The 14,764-nt window shown below is 40.6% G+C and overlaps 1 protein-coding gene across 1 annotated transcript; it reads right to left on the reverse strand.

Annotated features, from left to right (window-relative positions):
- Positions 1-691: 691 nt before the first annotated feature.
- spsb3 (splA/ryanodine receptor domain and SOCS box containing 3) lies at positions 692-14,651 on the reverse strand. The gene is made up of 7 exons (XM_062964655.1): positions 14,507-14,651; positions 9,041-9,189; positions 6,990-7,167; positions 5,925-6,112; positions 4,098-4,200; positions 3,516-3,641; positions 692-1,534 (listed from the first exon to the last, which is right to left on the reverse strand). The coding sequence occupies exons 2-7, from the start codon at positions 9,167-9,169 to the stop codon at positions 1,188-1,190; spliced, it is 1,071 nt and encodes a 356-aa protein (XP_062820725.1). The 5' UTR covers positions 9,170-9,189; positions 14,507-14,651; the 3' UTR covers positions 692-1,187.
- Positions 14,652-14,764: the final 113 nt, after the last annotated feature.

The following is a 14,764-nucleotide window of genomic DNA, read 5'->3' on the forward strand; positions in this document are numbered from 1 at the left end:
ATGTTTTCAATGTTTAAAAGGCTTTTCCTTAATCCCTCTTTATTATCCAAGATATTCGCTTATCCAAGCTTCTGCCGGCCCGTTTAGCTTGGATAAGTGAGACTCTACTGTATAAGTTCTTTTCTGGCTTAGCTATCATAGTGAACTACAGTTTGTTGTGAAAAAGGAAATGTGGGAATCAATCAAGGACCCAGAAAGAAAAAAATGTACATATATGAGTCTTTCACCTAATGACAGACAGTGATCTGATGTATTTGAACCTTCAATTTCAAAAACAAGAGGTGGACTTCCATTGTAGACAAGTCACAATATACAGTAGAGTCTCACTTATCCAACATAAACAGGCCGGCAAAACGTTGGATAAGCAAATATGTTGGATAATAAGGAGAGATAAAGGAGAAGCCTATTAAACATCAAATTAGGTTACAAATTAAGCACCAAAACATCTTGTTATACAACAAATTTGACAGAAAAAGTAGTTCAATATGCAGTAATGCTACGTAGTAATTACTGTATTTATGAATTTAGCACCAAAAATCACGATATATTGAAAACATAGACTACAAAAATACGTTGGATAATCCAGAACGTTGGATAAGCGAATGTTGGATAAGTGAGACTCTACTGTAGTTGTCCGTATCACAAGCAACGTTAAGTCCCTTCGGGGAGAGAGGGCGGGTTATAAATAAAGTATTATTATTATTATTGTCCTTTAATTACATTTTCATACAGTTTAATACAGGAAACGTTAGACATGCAAAGCACCAAAGGAAACTGAAGGGTTCACACAAGATCAGTTACAACTCTAAGCAAGTAGCTGTCTGTGCAAAAGTACTGGAAAGAAACAGGTGAGAACCCTTGTGTCTAGCTACTGTTGTCCTCGTGCCTTAAAACCAGAGGCATCGCACGTTGCAAATGAAAAAGCAACTCAACACATGGGATGGCTTCGCGACTTTTCACGCACAAATGTGACTGGGAGGAGATTTCACTGTCCTGTTCAGCAGCTTCCGGGAAAGTTGGCAAAATGCAGTTGACGAGCAAAATCATCGATCCAGCTATGGGAACGAACCGCTTGCCTTCGCAAAAATGCTCGCAAGTTCCAAAGAGACAAAAAATTGCATACAGGTTCAGATGGAGGCCAGCGTGAGCCCCTCTTGTTCTTCAAGTCACTGCACAACTTGGAAACGTTATGTCCTCCTGCATCTCTTCCGCTGGCAAGCATCGGCGTCCGAGCTGAAGGAGCTGTCCGAATCGCTGCCCGAGGAGGTAGAAGAGGCCGGCTGGAGCGAGCCACAGTTCATGCTCAGCACCCAGCCCAGTTTGTTGTGCAGAATGTGCTTGAGTCCCGGGGGGAGAGGCAGCACCTGTAACGTGTCGACGTAATCGGGAAGGAGCTGGCGCAGGCGGTAACAGCACAGGTACTGCAGGGAGGTGTGCGTGGCACAGGAGCGGATGACTTTCATGCTGCTCTTGGCTGCCGTCGAACACACCATGGGGAAGTATCGCTTGTTTTGCAGCTGGGTGGCAGCCACGCCTGTTGGCGGATATCAAAAAAGGAGGCCAACGTTTATTAACAGAGGAAGAAAAAGATTAGACTCCAACACATGTAATCAGTACAGTACTTCCAGTTCCTGGCCTTGATGCCCAAATTGCGGCCCGCCGGCTGTTTTGGCCTCCAACTCCCTTTGAACAAGCTGGCCAGGCTTCCTACGAGTTTGAAACCCAAACAGCCAGAGGGCTGCAGTTGGAGGATTGAGATACAAAGCTTGTGGGTGTGATATGTGACTTCAAAAGGTCGTCTAACCTTTCCCCAACTTCAGAGCCACAAGGGCTGCTGGGTTGCAACTCCCTTTATCTACAGCCTCCATGGCTGATAATCAAAAGGAATGGGAATTGTCATTTGGGGGCCACGACTGAGTAAAAACTAAAGAACACTGACCACTATTTAAGAAAAAAAATTGTTGGCCCTCTATCTATGGATTCTCTATCCTTTGAAAGCAACCATAAGGCTGATGTGACCCTTGATGAAAATAAGTTTGACACCCCTGCCTTAGACCAAAACACAATTTAATAGACAATATAATATACAATGATATATAATAATATATTGTATATACATATAATATTGACAATAACATTATAATGTAAGATAATATAATACTACTAATAATGCCTTGGTGTTGGCGCAGTGTGTTAAAACGCTGAGCTGCTGAACTTGCGGACCAAAAGGTCCCAGGTTCAAATCCCGGGAGCGGAATGAGCGCCCGCTGTTAGCTCCAGCTCCTGCCAACCTAGCAGTTTGAAAACATGCAAACGCTCTGGCAGGAAGGTAATGGCGCTCCATGCAGTCATGCCAGTGGCCACAGGACCTAGGAGGTGTCTATGGACAACGCTCACTCTTCGGCTTAGAAATGGAGATGAGCACCAACCCCCAGAGTCGATCACGACTGGACTTAACGTCAGGGGAAAACCTTTACCTTTACCAACCTATCATATATCACATGTACTATTACTAATAATACTACAGTATGATGGTATAGTACAATATAGTAATATACAATGCTAATATTGTGCTATGCTAATAATATAATACCTTGTATGTACATATAATTTGTAAGCCTCACTGAGTCCCCTTTGGTGTGAGAAGCGCGGGATATAAATGTCACAAATAAATAACACATCCAGCCTGTTCCTCAACAAAACTAACACTTTGGAATTTCTTATTCTGTTCTTTGTGCTGTTATGGCATGACAGGGCAAGTCCATTCAGTTTATTAGTTGCTGGAGATTATCAAATTTTACAGATATGTTTGTTCCTTTATGCATCTATAATTTTGAATTTTCCTTTTCCAGATCCCAGGTTGTTGCTTGTCCAACTTGTACAATTTGTGGCCATAGTGACATCAATTGGGCCAGATTCATGAGAACCATTCTGGAGGTCCTGGATCATCCATAATAATAATAATAATTGACAAAATTACGATCTGCCAGCTGCAAAAGGCCACCCTGCTGGGATCTGCACGCATCATCCAAAAATACATCACACAGTCCTAGACACTTGGGAAGTGTTCGACTTGTGATTTTGTGATACGAAATCCAGCATGTCTATCTTGTTTGCTGTGTCATAAAATAATAATAATAATAATAATAATCATCATCATCATCATCATCATCATCACCACACAGTCCTAGACACTTGGGAAGTGTTCGACTTGTGATTTTGTGATACGAAATCCAGCATATCTATCTTGTTTGCTGTGTCATAATAAAATAATAATAATAATAATAATAATAATAATAATAATAATAAACTTTATTTTTTATATCCCGCCCCATCTCCCCGAAGGGACTCAGCATGTATTTATTTATTTATTTATTTATTTATTTGGGGGGGGGCACTGTCTTATTTTCATGGAAACACAGTAATAGATAATAATATAACTGCCCCTGTTTCCTCTAAAATCTCATGCCTACTCTCTTTATCCCTGTGGTTGGGCAGGGAACCCCCAAACTTACCTATACATTTCCTGTTTTTGAAGAACGTCAGAGTCCCATGCCACGTGTCCAGGTGCACCCCGATGATGGAGCCTTGACCAAACCTTGTTGAGAAATTGGTTCTGTCTCCTTTATGATGGAGGAGGCCTAGGACACAAAGAGCGGGCACAGTTACAACACAGGCAATCGATTCATCTTGCCCGCCTATATATTCCTGGTTTTCCTTAGAATAATGTTAGAAGGGACACCTCAGAGGTTATTCAAACTCCATGCCACGTGTAAGTGCAGGAAGGCATCATATGTGACGATAACAGTCTTTTGAACTTGAACACACCCATTTGTATTTTAGAATGTTTTTATGAATGTTGATGTAAGTTAATAATTTTAATCTGGTTTATAGTGTATTGTATAGTTTTTATATGTGTGTTTATTATAAGCTGCCCTGAGTCCCCGCTCGGGTGAGAAGGGCGGGATATAAATGTTGTAATAAATAAATAAAATAAATAACATTATCATCGGGTGTTCTGTCCCCTCACAATGCTGTTTGTTCCACTTTAAAAAGTCAAAATCGAGAATATCTGTTGCCTTTTTTGCATGACATACCTGTATAAGAGAGGCCCCAGCTGTCTTCATCTTTGCCCAGCAGGCTGCAAAACGTGTGCCGATACTTGTCCAAATTGACATCCGATGTCCCAATTCCCACCATCTGGATAAATAGGAAATGGAGTGGAGGAGCGGAGACGGAAAGGAAGGGAAGATATGAAACCGTGGAGCAAACAATGTATAATTTCTGCCAAATTCGTTGTATAACATGATGTTTTGGTGATTAGTTTGTAAAATCATAACCTAATTTGATATTTAATAGGCTTTTCCTTAATCCCTCCTTATTATCCAAGATATTTGCTTATCCAAGCTTCTGCCGGCCCGTTTATGTTGGATAAGTGAGACTCTACTGTAATACTAATAATAATAATGGGTTGCTGTGACTTTTCTGGGCTGCCTGGCTGGCCATGTTCCAGAAGCATTCTCTCCTGACATTTCGCCCACATGTATGGCAGCCATCCTCAGTGGTTGTGAGGTATATTGGAAACTAGGCCAGTGAGGTTTACATATCTGTGGAAGGTCCAGGGTGGGAGAAAAAACGCTTGTCTGTTGAAAGCAAGTGCCAAATAGTCACTGTTGAATGTTTTTAGGTTGAATGTTTTTATGATGAATGTTTTCTATTGTGGAATGATACTTTAAATTGTAAGTTGCTCGGAGCACTCTGGTGGAGAGCGACTAATTAAGAAATAAAGTGAAGTGAAGTGAAGGAATCACCTTGAATAGCACTGAAAAGCCTTGTAGCTTCAAAGCCTGGCTGCTTCCTGCCTGGGGTAATCTTGGGGAAGCTATGAGAGTAAAGACAAAGATCCACCCAGAGGATCAAGGGAACCACTGACTGCAGAGGGAAACTGATGAATTGCAACATTCACACTTGCCTCCAACAGACAAGAGTTCCTTCTCCCACCCTGGACCTTCCACAGATATATAAACCTCACTGACCTCAAATCAAATAAAAAATACACCAGCATAGCTCATTGAAATAGTTTCCAACATGCCTTACAACCTCTGAGGATGCCTGCCATAGATGTGGACAAAACGTCAGCAGAGAATGCTTCTGGAACATAGCCAGACAGTCCAAAAGACTCACAGCAACCCAATGATTCCGCCCATGAAAGCCTTCGACAATACAACAACAATAATAACTTCTATTTCTTGCCTGCCTCTCCTCGCAGCTCAAGGCAGGTTACAACATTGCTAAAACACATACAGTAGAGTCTCACTTATCCAAGCTAAATGGGCTGGCAGAATCTTGGATAATAAGGAGGGATTAAGGAAAAGTCTATTAAACATCAAATTAGGTTATGATTTTACAAATTAAGCGCCAAAACATCATGTTATATAACAAATTTGACTGAAAAAGTAGTTCAGTACACCGTAATGTTCTGTTGTAATTACTGTATTTACGAATTTAGCACCAAAATATCGTGTTTTTTGAAACATTGACTACAAAAATGCATTGGATAATCCAGAACCTTAGATAAGCGAGTCTTGGATAAGTGAGATTCTACTGTACATCTATAAACATTCTTTAAAATACGCATATTAAAACATATTTCCACAAAATACATATTGAAATACACAAATCAAAGATTAAACATAAGACTCAAGTTTAAAAATTGTCAATACAGCTGTCTGGATTGCTCTGTAGGAAACCTCACCCTCTTACAAATTATAACTAGATAAGACAGTGAAGTGTGCAGTCCAAAAGTATCTGGAGAGCCATTGGATTCCCACATCCACAACAGAGCCATTAAAATGTAGAGCTAGGGATGAAACCTAAATATATGAAGCTTGCTTGACACATCTCTCCACCTCCAATCAACATACCATATCAGTGCCATACACCGGCGAGGTCATCTTGATTTCCCAAAAGTGCTGCCCCTCGGCCAGCTCCTTGTTCCCTCGGATGGCGGCGGTGCCACAGCTGTAGTCCATGTGGAAATTCACTTTGCGGCTGTCGCAGGTCAATAGCGTTGCCGTTGATTTGTTGAGATCATCCCACACCCAGTCAAAGTCTGAGGAAGGAGCCCACCAAATAATGTAATAATGACGCCCAAAGTCTGACATGACTTGAAGGCACACAACAACAATAATCCTAATTAACTTGAATAAGTTAGAAGCAGGCCCACACTTCCCATTGAAATCCTGATAGGTTTATGTTGGTTACAATTGTTTTCATTTTAAAATATTGTATTGTTCTTTCATTGTTGTTGTTGTTTTGCACTACAAATAAAACATGTGCAGTGTGCACAGGAATTTGTTCGTGTTTTTTTTTCCAAATGATAATTCGGCCCCTCCACAGTCTGAAGGGGGCTGGGCTGTGGTGCAGATGGCTAGTAACCAGCTGCTATAAATCACTACTGACCGAGAGGTCATGAGTTCGAAGCCCGGGTCGGGTTAAGCCTCCAACCATAAAAAAAAAAATAGCCCCGGCTTGCTGTTGACCTAGCAGCCCCGAAAAACAGTTGCATCTGTCAAGTAGGGAAAATTTAGGTACGCTTTATGCGGGAGGCTAATTTAACTAATCTACAACACCATAAAAACTGCTCACGAGGAAAAGAAAAGGAAGAACAGCCACCAATGGACGGTGAAGCAACAGCTCCCCCTGTGGCCGGAATCGTGAAGCTGGAAAGATGTTAAAAAATGCCTCTGTGTCTGTCTAAAAACTGAATGTTGTTTGTCTGTTGGCATTGAATGTTTGCCATATATGTGTTCATTGTAATCCGCCCTGAGTCCCCTTCGGGGTGAGAAAGAAGGGCGGAATATAAATACTGTAAATAAATAAATAAAATAAACAAACCGGCCCTCTGCTTTAAAAGTTTGAGGACCCCTGATCTAAGGCATCCATAGCTCATCAACAACACGGAAGGAGAAACTGGGGCGTTTCCTTACATTCGTCTTCCTCCCCACACTGACAATCCATGATCCGGTGGATGGCATGCGGGTTGGGGCAGTACGGAGCGTCATTCTGGTTCTCACAGTTGCAGTAGGACTCTCCCGTCACGGGGATGGCGGTGGGGATGGAAGGCAGCAGCGGGGGGAACTCCGGCTCTGAATCAGAATCACTGTGCTGTGGAAGGAAGGAAGGAAGGAAGGAAGGAAGGAGAGAACAAGAACCATCAGGGCTCTCTCGCTCTCCACTGAACCATCGCAGCCTCACTAAAAGGCCTTCGGGAAAGTCTCATTTACATTGCCAAGCATTCTCAATATAAATACTGTTTTTAATTTGCTTTTTTTATGTTTACATGCACCTCCTTTTGTAGGCATGGTTCGCTCTTGACTAGCCTTGTCAATCAGCCCATGGGAGACTTATGGCTCAGTGCTTCCCCAGAATTAGCCATGAGGAGCAATTCCAGACAATGTCGGAATCACTGGGTTGCTGTGAGTCTTTTGGGCTGTCTGGCCCTGTTCCAGGCAAAGGTTTCCCCTGACATTAAGTCCAGCCGTGTCCGACTCTGGGGGGTTGGTGCTCATCTCCATTTCTAAGCCAAAGGGAATTCTAAGCTCATTTTATGATTTTATTGCTGTGTTTTATTATAATAATAATAATAATAATAATAATAACAACAACAACAACTTTATTTTTATACCCCGCCCCATCTCCCCGAAGGGACTCAGGGCGGCTTACATGGGGCCTAGCCCGATAAAACAATCAAATATCAATAACACAGCAATAAAATAATTATACCAATAAAAACATCAATATCAGTGTCTTATATCAGTTTATCATGTGTCTTACAATGATTGTGATTTTATTTTATGCCTTTTAAATTTATGTGTGTGTGTTTGTATTTGATATCACTGTATGCTTGTTTTATATCTGTGAGCCGCCCTGAGTCCCTCTGGGGAGATGGTGGCGGGGTACAAAAATAAAATTATTATTATTATTAGTAAAGAGCCAGCATTGTCCTTAGACACCTCCTAGGTTGGCAGAAGCTGGGGCTAATAGCCAGGTGGCCTTTTGCAGTTGACAGATTGTGATTTTGTCAATGTTTATTGTTTACAAATGCCGGCAGAGATCTTTGGCACGGCACCCAGTGTGCCCATAACCACTGGGACCACCTGTACTGGTTTATGCCAGAGCTGGACAAGCTGGCTAGGGTTTCTGGAAGTTGGAGGCCCAAACATCCAACTGTACTAGTGGTTTACTCAACAATACAAATATCCAAACAATGGATAATAATAATAATAATAATAATAATAATAATGGGAAGTGTCCGGCGTGTGATCCAGTACAGAGTGTTTGCTGTGGACTCATCTTGTTGTGTTTCAAATAATAATAATAATGATGTATGTCTTTCGGGCTGTGTGGCCATGTTCCAGAAGTATTATCTCCTGACGTTTCGCCCACATCTATGGCAGGCATCCTCAGAACCATACCTCACAACCTCTGAGGATGCCTGCCATAGATGTGGGCGAAACGTCAGGAGATAATACTTCTGGAACATGGCCACACAGCCCGAAAGACATACAACAACCCTGTGATCCTGGCCATGAAAGCCTTCGACAACACAATAATAATAATAATAATAATAATAATAATAATAATAATAATAATTACGATCTGCCAACTGCAAAAGGCCACCCTGCTGGGATCTGCGCGCATCATCCGAAAATACATCACACAGTCCTAGACACTTGGGAAGTGTTCGACTTGTGGTTTTGTGATATGAAATCTAGCATATCTATCTTGTTTGCTATGTCATAATAAAATAATAATAATAATAATAATAATAATAATAATAAACAACTTTATTTGTATTCTGCCCTATCTCCCCAAGGGGACTCAAGGTGGATTTCAACAAACAAAAAACATAGAGGCAAACATTTGATGTCTCGTCACAAGTGCAAACATGAATCCATTAACAACCCACCCAGTCCCAAAGCAAACCAACATCAAACAACCAATTTAGACAGCAGTTTTGCACCATGCACAGTCCTACCTGCCCATCAGAATCATATGACCAACCATGGGGTCCAGATGGCAACGCTGCCGCCCGCGAGTCTCCATCCCGGCGCACGCCGCTCAGGACATAGTGCCAGGCTCTGCTGTTGCGCATCCGTCGAGCCATGGTGCCCCTGAAGAGGTAACCTGGAAGGCAAACCAAGGCGGGCCGTTTTAAAAGATAACCATCAGTCAACCTTTCCTGGCCTATCCCAGATGTTTGTAAGCCAGGATTTCATGTACACAATTAGGAAACATCAGCTACAAGCAAAATATTGTACAATAGTGTCAATTGTTGATTGAGACGAATCACCTTCCCTGTCTCAATCCCTCTCCGACGATCCTGACTGTCTGCCAGGAAGGCACGGAATAACTTCATTCCAAACTCCTTCTTATCAGCTGTCAAAGAGGCTCAATCTTTATTTAGTATTTACATCTATTTACAAGACAAATCGGACGGTCACTAGACTCCGAACACTCCATCCGGCTAGAAACTGGAACCTCCCAACGTTACGCTCTAGCAATTCATTCCCACTCTATGCATTTAACCTCTTCACTTCTAGATCAAACACAGCTTTATACCCAGTTTCCCCGAAAATAAGACAGTGTCTTATATTAATTTTTTCTCCCAAAGATGTGCTAGGTCTTATTTTCAGGGGGTGTTTTATTTTTCTACAAAGAATTCACATAAATGGTTGCATTTTTAAAAAATGAAAATTTATTATCTACTGTACAGTAGTTGTCATCACAAACCAGCATAACCAAACTGTGAATCCTTTCAAGAATTTCTATATTATACTTTATTGCTATACTGTTTTTAAATTACTGTTTTAAATTTCTTTGTGTATGTAAATTTATGTTATTGTTGAGCTTGTCCCTGTGTAAGCTGCCCTGAATCCTTTCTGGGAGATGGAGGTGGGATATAAAAATAAAGTTATTATTATATTATTATTATTTCTTGTTACAACCTTTATTTCCATGTACAACAATCTATGGTATGTACATTTACCGATCCAGCATGCTTCCAAACAAATACTTTACTAGGTCTTATTTTGGGGGGAGGCCTTATATTTAGCAATTCAGCAAAACCTCTACTAGGTCTTATTTTCTGGGGATCTCTTATTTTCAGGGAAACAGGATACTACTAGAACAATTTCACACTACAGTAGAGTCTCACTTATCCAACACTCGCTTATCCAACGTTCTGGATTATCCAACGCATTTTTGTAGTCAATGTTTTCAATATATTGTGATATTTTGGTGCTAAATTTGTAAATACAGTAATTACAACATAACATTACTGTGTATTGAACTACTTTTTCTGTCAAATTTGTTGTATAACATGATGTTTTGGTGCTTAATTTGTAAAATCATAACCCATTTTGATGTTTAATAGGCTTTATCTTAATTTCTCCATATTATCCAACATATTCGCTTATCGAACATTCTGCCGGCCCGTTTATGTTGGATAAGTGAGACTCTACTGTATATCAATACATATACTGACAAAGAGTACCCTCTCTAATGGCCCTCACTCCATCTGCGTAAGATCTAAATGATTCTATGTCATTCTGTTTCACAAATCGTCATAACGAGAACTTGTTTTTGTAAGTTGACTTTCAAAAACCAATTACCTATTAGCTGTCAAGCAAATTTTTATCATCAAATGTTCAAAGTTCTTGCTCCCATCGCTTAGTAATTCTTCTTAAAACAGACAGGCCTAGACGGATGAGGCCATAACGCTGTCCAAGTCAATGAGCATTTACTATCTAGCAATACTAGTTGCAGTTCTGCAACTGTATTACGTAAGAAACAACAAGGATTAACGCAATGTGATTAAGGCTACTTGGCCCAACAATCAAATAACAAGGCAGCTCAGCAAGTTAACAGATCAGCTGCTCTATGAGGAAAGAGATGTGACAAATACACTTTGCAATTTTGGAAGAGCCTATAATCAGGCTAGTTTTGGATTAAAAGAATGAACGGAAAGCAGACTAACACATAGGTACTAACACCTTTGGCCCTCCAGCTGTTAACCTCTGGTACTGCCACCTGTATAACCAACAGTAGTCACTTATAATAATAATAATAATAATAATAATAATAATAATAATAATAATAATAATAATAAAACTTTATTTATATACCACCCTATCTCCTCAAGGGACTCAGGACATAATACAATAATGAACATAAGTACTAGGCATGTGCGATCCATGAAAAAAAAAATGGTTCAATACTTGCTTCAAAAGTAGGGGGCACAGGCACTTTCTAAAGTCATTTCCGATTTTTGAACCAAAATTTTTGGAATTTTCCAAAAATTCAGAATATTTGTAATTACAGTAGAATCTCACTTATCCAACGTAAACGGGCCGGCAGAACGTTGGATAAGCGAATATGTTGGATAATAAGGAGAGATTAAGGAAAAGCCTACTAAACATCAAATTAGGTTAAGATTTTACAAATTAAGCACCAAAACATCATGTTATACAACAAATTTTACAGAAAAAGTAGTTCAATACACAGTAATGCTATGTAGTAATTACTGTATTTACGAATTTAGCACCAAAATATCACGATGTATTGAAAACATTGACTACAAAAATGTTTTGGGTAATCCAGAGGCTTGGATAAGCGAGGCTTAGATAAGTGAGACTCTATTGTACTAATAATAATAATAAACTTTATTTATATACCGCCCTATCTCCTCAAGGGACTCAGGGCGGTTTCCAACATAGCAAGGAAACCATACAATTTAAAATCATACAAGTAGACATAATACAATAATGAACATAAGTACTAGGCATGTGCGATCCATGAAAAAAATGGTTCAATACTCACTTCAAAAATAGGGGGTGCTGGCGCTTCGTTTCTAAAGTCATTTCTGATTTTTGAACCAAAAATTTCGGAACTTTCCGAAAATTCAGAATGTTCATAATTACTTCGTTATTGGCGGACGCGCATGCACAATGGCGAAAAACAGAACTGGGGGGGGGGGGGACTTTACAGGACTCTCCTGTCGTCATTTTTAGAGCTATCCTGATCAAATTTGGTTCAGTGGTAGAATACATTTAACCCTACTAACTCACCAAATTGCAGAACATTTCCCTTATCCTCCGATATTTGGTGAATTTTCATAGCTTATATACGAAACAATTTTTTAATAATTGCAGAAATCTGTTCCTGCTTTGAAAGTCTTATTTCCTGTTTCATTGGGTTGTCTTTACTTTGAAAGTCCTTGTTCAACTTGGGAAACTTTGTTTTTGTGGCCAAAACTCCATGAAATTGGTGGACACTGGGAGTTACTGTCCAAAATATCTGGGAAGTGAAAGATCAGTGGTCCCTGCAGTAGAGCAGACACCCAATATTTTTCCTTGCACAAAAGGAATGGGTTTGCTTTCCGCTTCCCATGTTTGAGATGAGACCTATGGAGACCAGAAGTGCACATGTCTTCAGGAAAAGAACATGAATTAAAGCATGCCTCTTCAAACAATGCAATATTATATACAACTGACTCATACAATCTCAGTAAATAACACAGTTAGGAGATAGGAAAGGAATGTACACAATCCAGCCAACAGGATAGGACTAATTAATATCCCTGTGGAATGAGAGCATTAGATATGCACAGCATATTTATTATCAAGGCATCTCAAGTTATCCCCTGCCAAATATGCTACCATATTCATGCCTGTTGGGCGCAATTATTTATTTCCTGGACATTTAGAGTCAGCTGATAGCTCAGAGGCTGTCACCAGACCATGATCCATCTCTTTGAGTAGCATTAATTCAGACAACCTAATTTAGTTCTGATGTTTTTCTGCATTTTCTATTTTTATCTTTTTTTAAAAGAGGGGATAATGCTTGTTGGCTTTAGTTGGCAGGCCTGGAGGAAGTATTGGGGTAGGAATATTATGGGGTTATTTTTGTATCATATTTACAGTAGAGTCTCATTTATCCAACATTCTGGATTATCCAACACATTTTTGTAGTCAATGTTTTCAAAACATCGTGATATTTTGGTGCTAAATTCGTAAATACAGTAATTACTACATAGCATTACTGCGTATTGAACTACTTTTTCTGTCAAATTTGTTGTATAACATGATGTTTTGGTGCTTAATTTGTAAAATCATAACCTAATTTGATGTTTAATAGGCCTTTCCTTAATCCCTCCTTATTATCCAACATATTCGCTTATCCAACATTCTGCTGGCCCGTTTATGTTGGATAAGTGAGACTCTACTGTATTACCTTTCTTACCTTTAGTCGCTCCCATCCCCAGCCACCAAAGAATATGCATTTTTAGATTTCCATTCCCCTTAAAATGGCCCATGGCCTATGCTGCTTGACTACAGATTAGGATTATTGTCTATGTTTTAAGTTATTTTAACTTTTGTGAGAAGTGTTATTATATTGTGATTTTATTGTGTTACTGTTTTTATTGATGTAATACTGTTTTGGGCTTGTCCCAGTGTAAGCCGCACCGAGTCCTCCGGGAGATGGAGAGGGGTATAAATAAAGTTTTTATTACAGTTGAATCTCACTTATCCAACATAAGCGGGCTGGCAGAATCTTGTATAAGCGAATACGTTGGATAATAAGGAGAGATTAAGGAGAAGCCTATTAAAACATCAAATTAGGTTATGATTTTACAAATTAAGCACCAAAGCATTATGTTTTACAACAAAATTGACAGAAAAAGTAGTTCAATATGCAGTAATGCTATGTAGTAATTACTGTATTTACGAATTTAGCACCAAAATATCATGATAGATTGAAAACATTAACTACAAAAATGCGTTGGATAACCCAGAACCTTGGCCATCTGTTGGGACTGATTGGAAGGTACAGTAGAGTCTCATTTATCCAAGACTCGCTTATCCAAGGTTCTGGATTATCCAATGCATTTTTGTAGTCAATGTTTTCAATGCATTGTGAAATTTTGGTGCTAAATTCGTAAATACAGTAATTACTACATAGCATTATTTCGTATTGAACTACTTTTTCTGTCAAATTTGTTGTCTAACATGACGTTTTGGTGCTCAGTTTGTAAAATCATAACCTAATTTGATGTTTACTAGGCTTTTCCTTAATCTCTCCTTGTTATCCAACATATTCGCTTATCCAACGTCCAACGTTTCTGTTGGATAAGTGAGACTCTACTGTAGATGTAATTCTGTGAGGCTGGACAGCCATCTGTCTGGAGGGATTGGAAGGTGTCTTCCTTAATGGCAGGAGGGGGCTGGACGGGAGGACCTTTGGGAGTCTCTTCCAATGCTCCACGGGGTTGGATGACCGACCCTCTGTCGGGAGGGATCGACTCCTCCGCCCCACCCGACCCCCTTCCCATCCGCCTCAGGCCTAAGGACCAAGGGCGCGCTATTCCTAGCAATGCCCCGCTTTTTCCCTCCACACACTCGACGACGACGACGACGCCACCCGCCCAGCCGCGCTCACTCACCGGCCTCCTCGGCGAGGCTTCCAGGCAGGCTTCGGGTCGGGGCCTAGGCCGCAGCGGCGCTCGCTCGGCTCCTTCCTCGCGCGTCGCCCGCTCCTTCCTTCGCCGCCTATTGGTCGTCCCCGCCGCCTACCTCCTGACGTCACGGCTCCCTCCTCGCCTCATTGGCTCGCGGAGGAGCCGAGTCCCGCCTTTCTTGCGTCCCGATGGCGAAGAACGAGCTTTCTTTCCAACACGCCCCCGCCGCTGCCTCCTCGCCCT

This window comes from Anolis carolinensis, unplaced genomic scaffold (assembly GCF_035594765.1).
Source record: "Anolis carolinensis isolate JA03-04 unplaced genomic scaffold, rAnoCar3.1.pri scaffold_13, whole genome shotgun sequence".
NCBI classification, from domain to species: domain Eukaryota; kingdom Metazoa; phylum Chordata; class Lepidosauria; order Squamata; family Dactyloidae; genus Anolis; species Anolis carolinensis.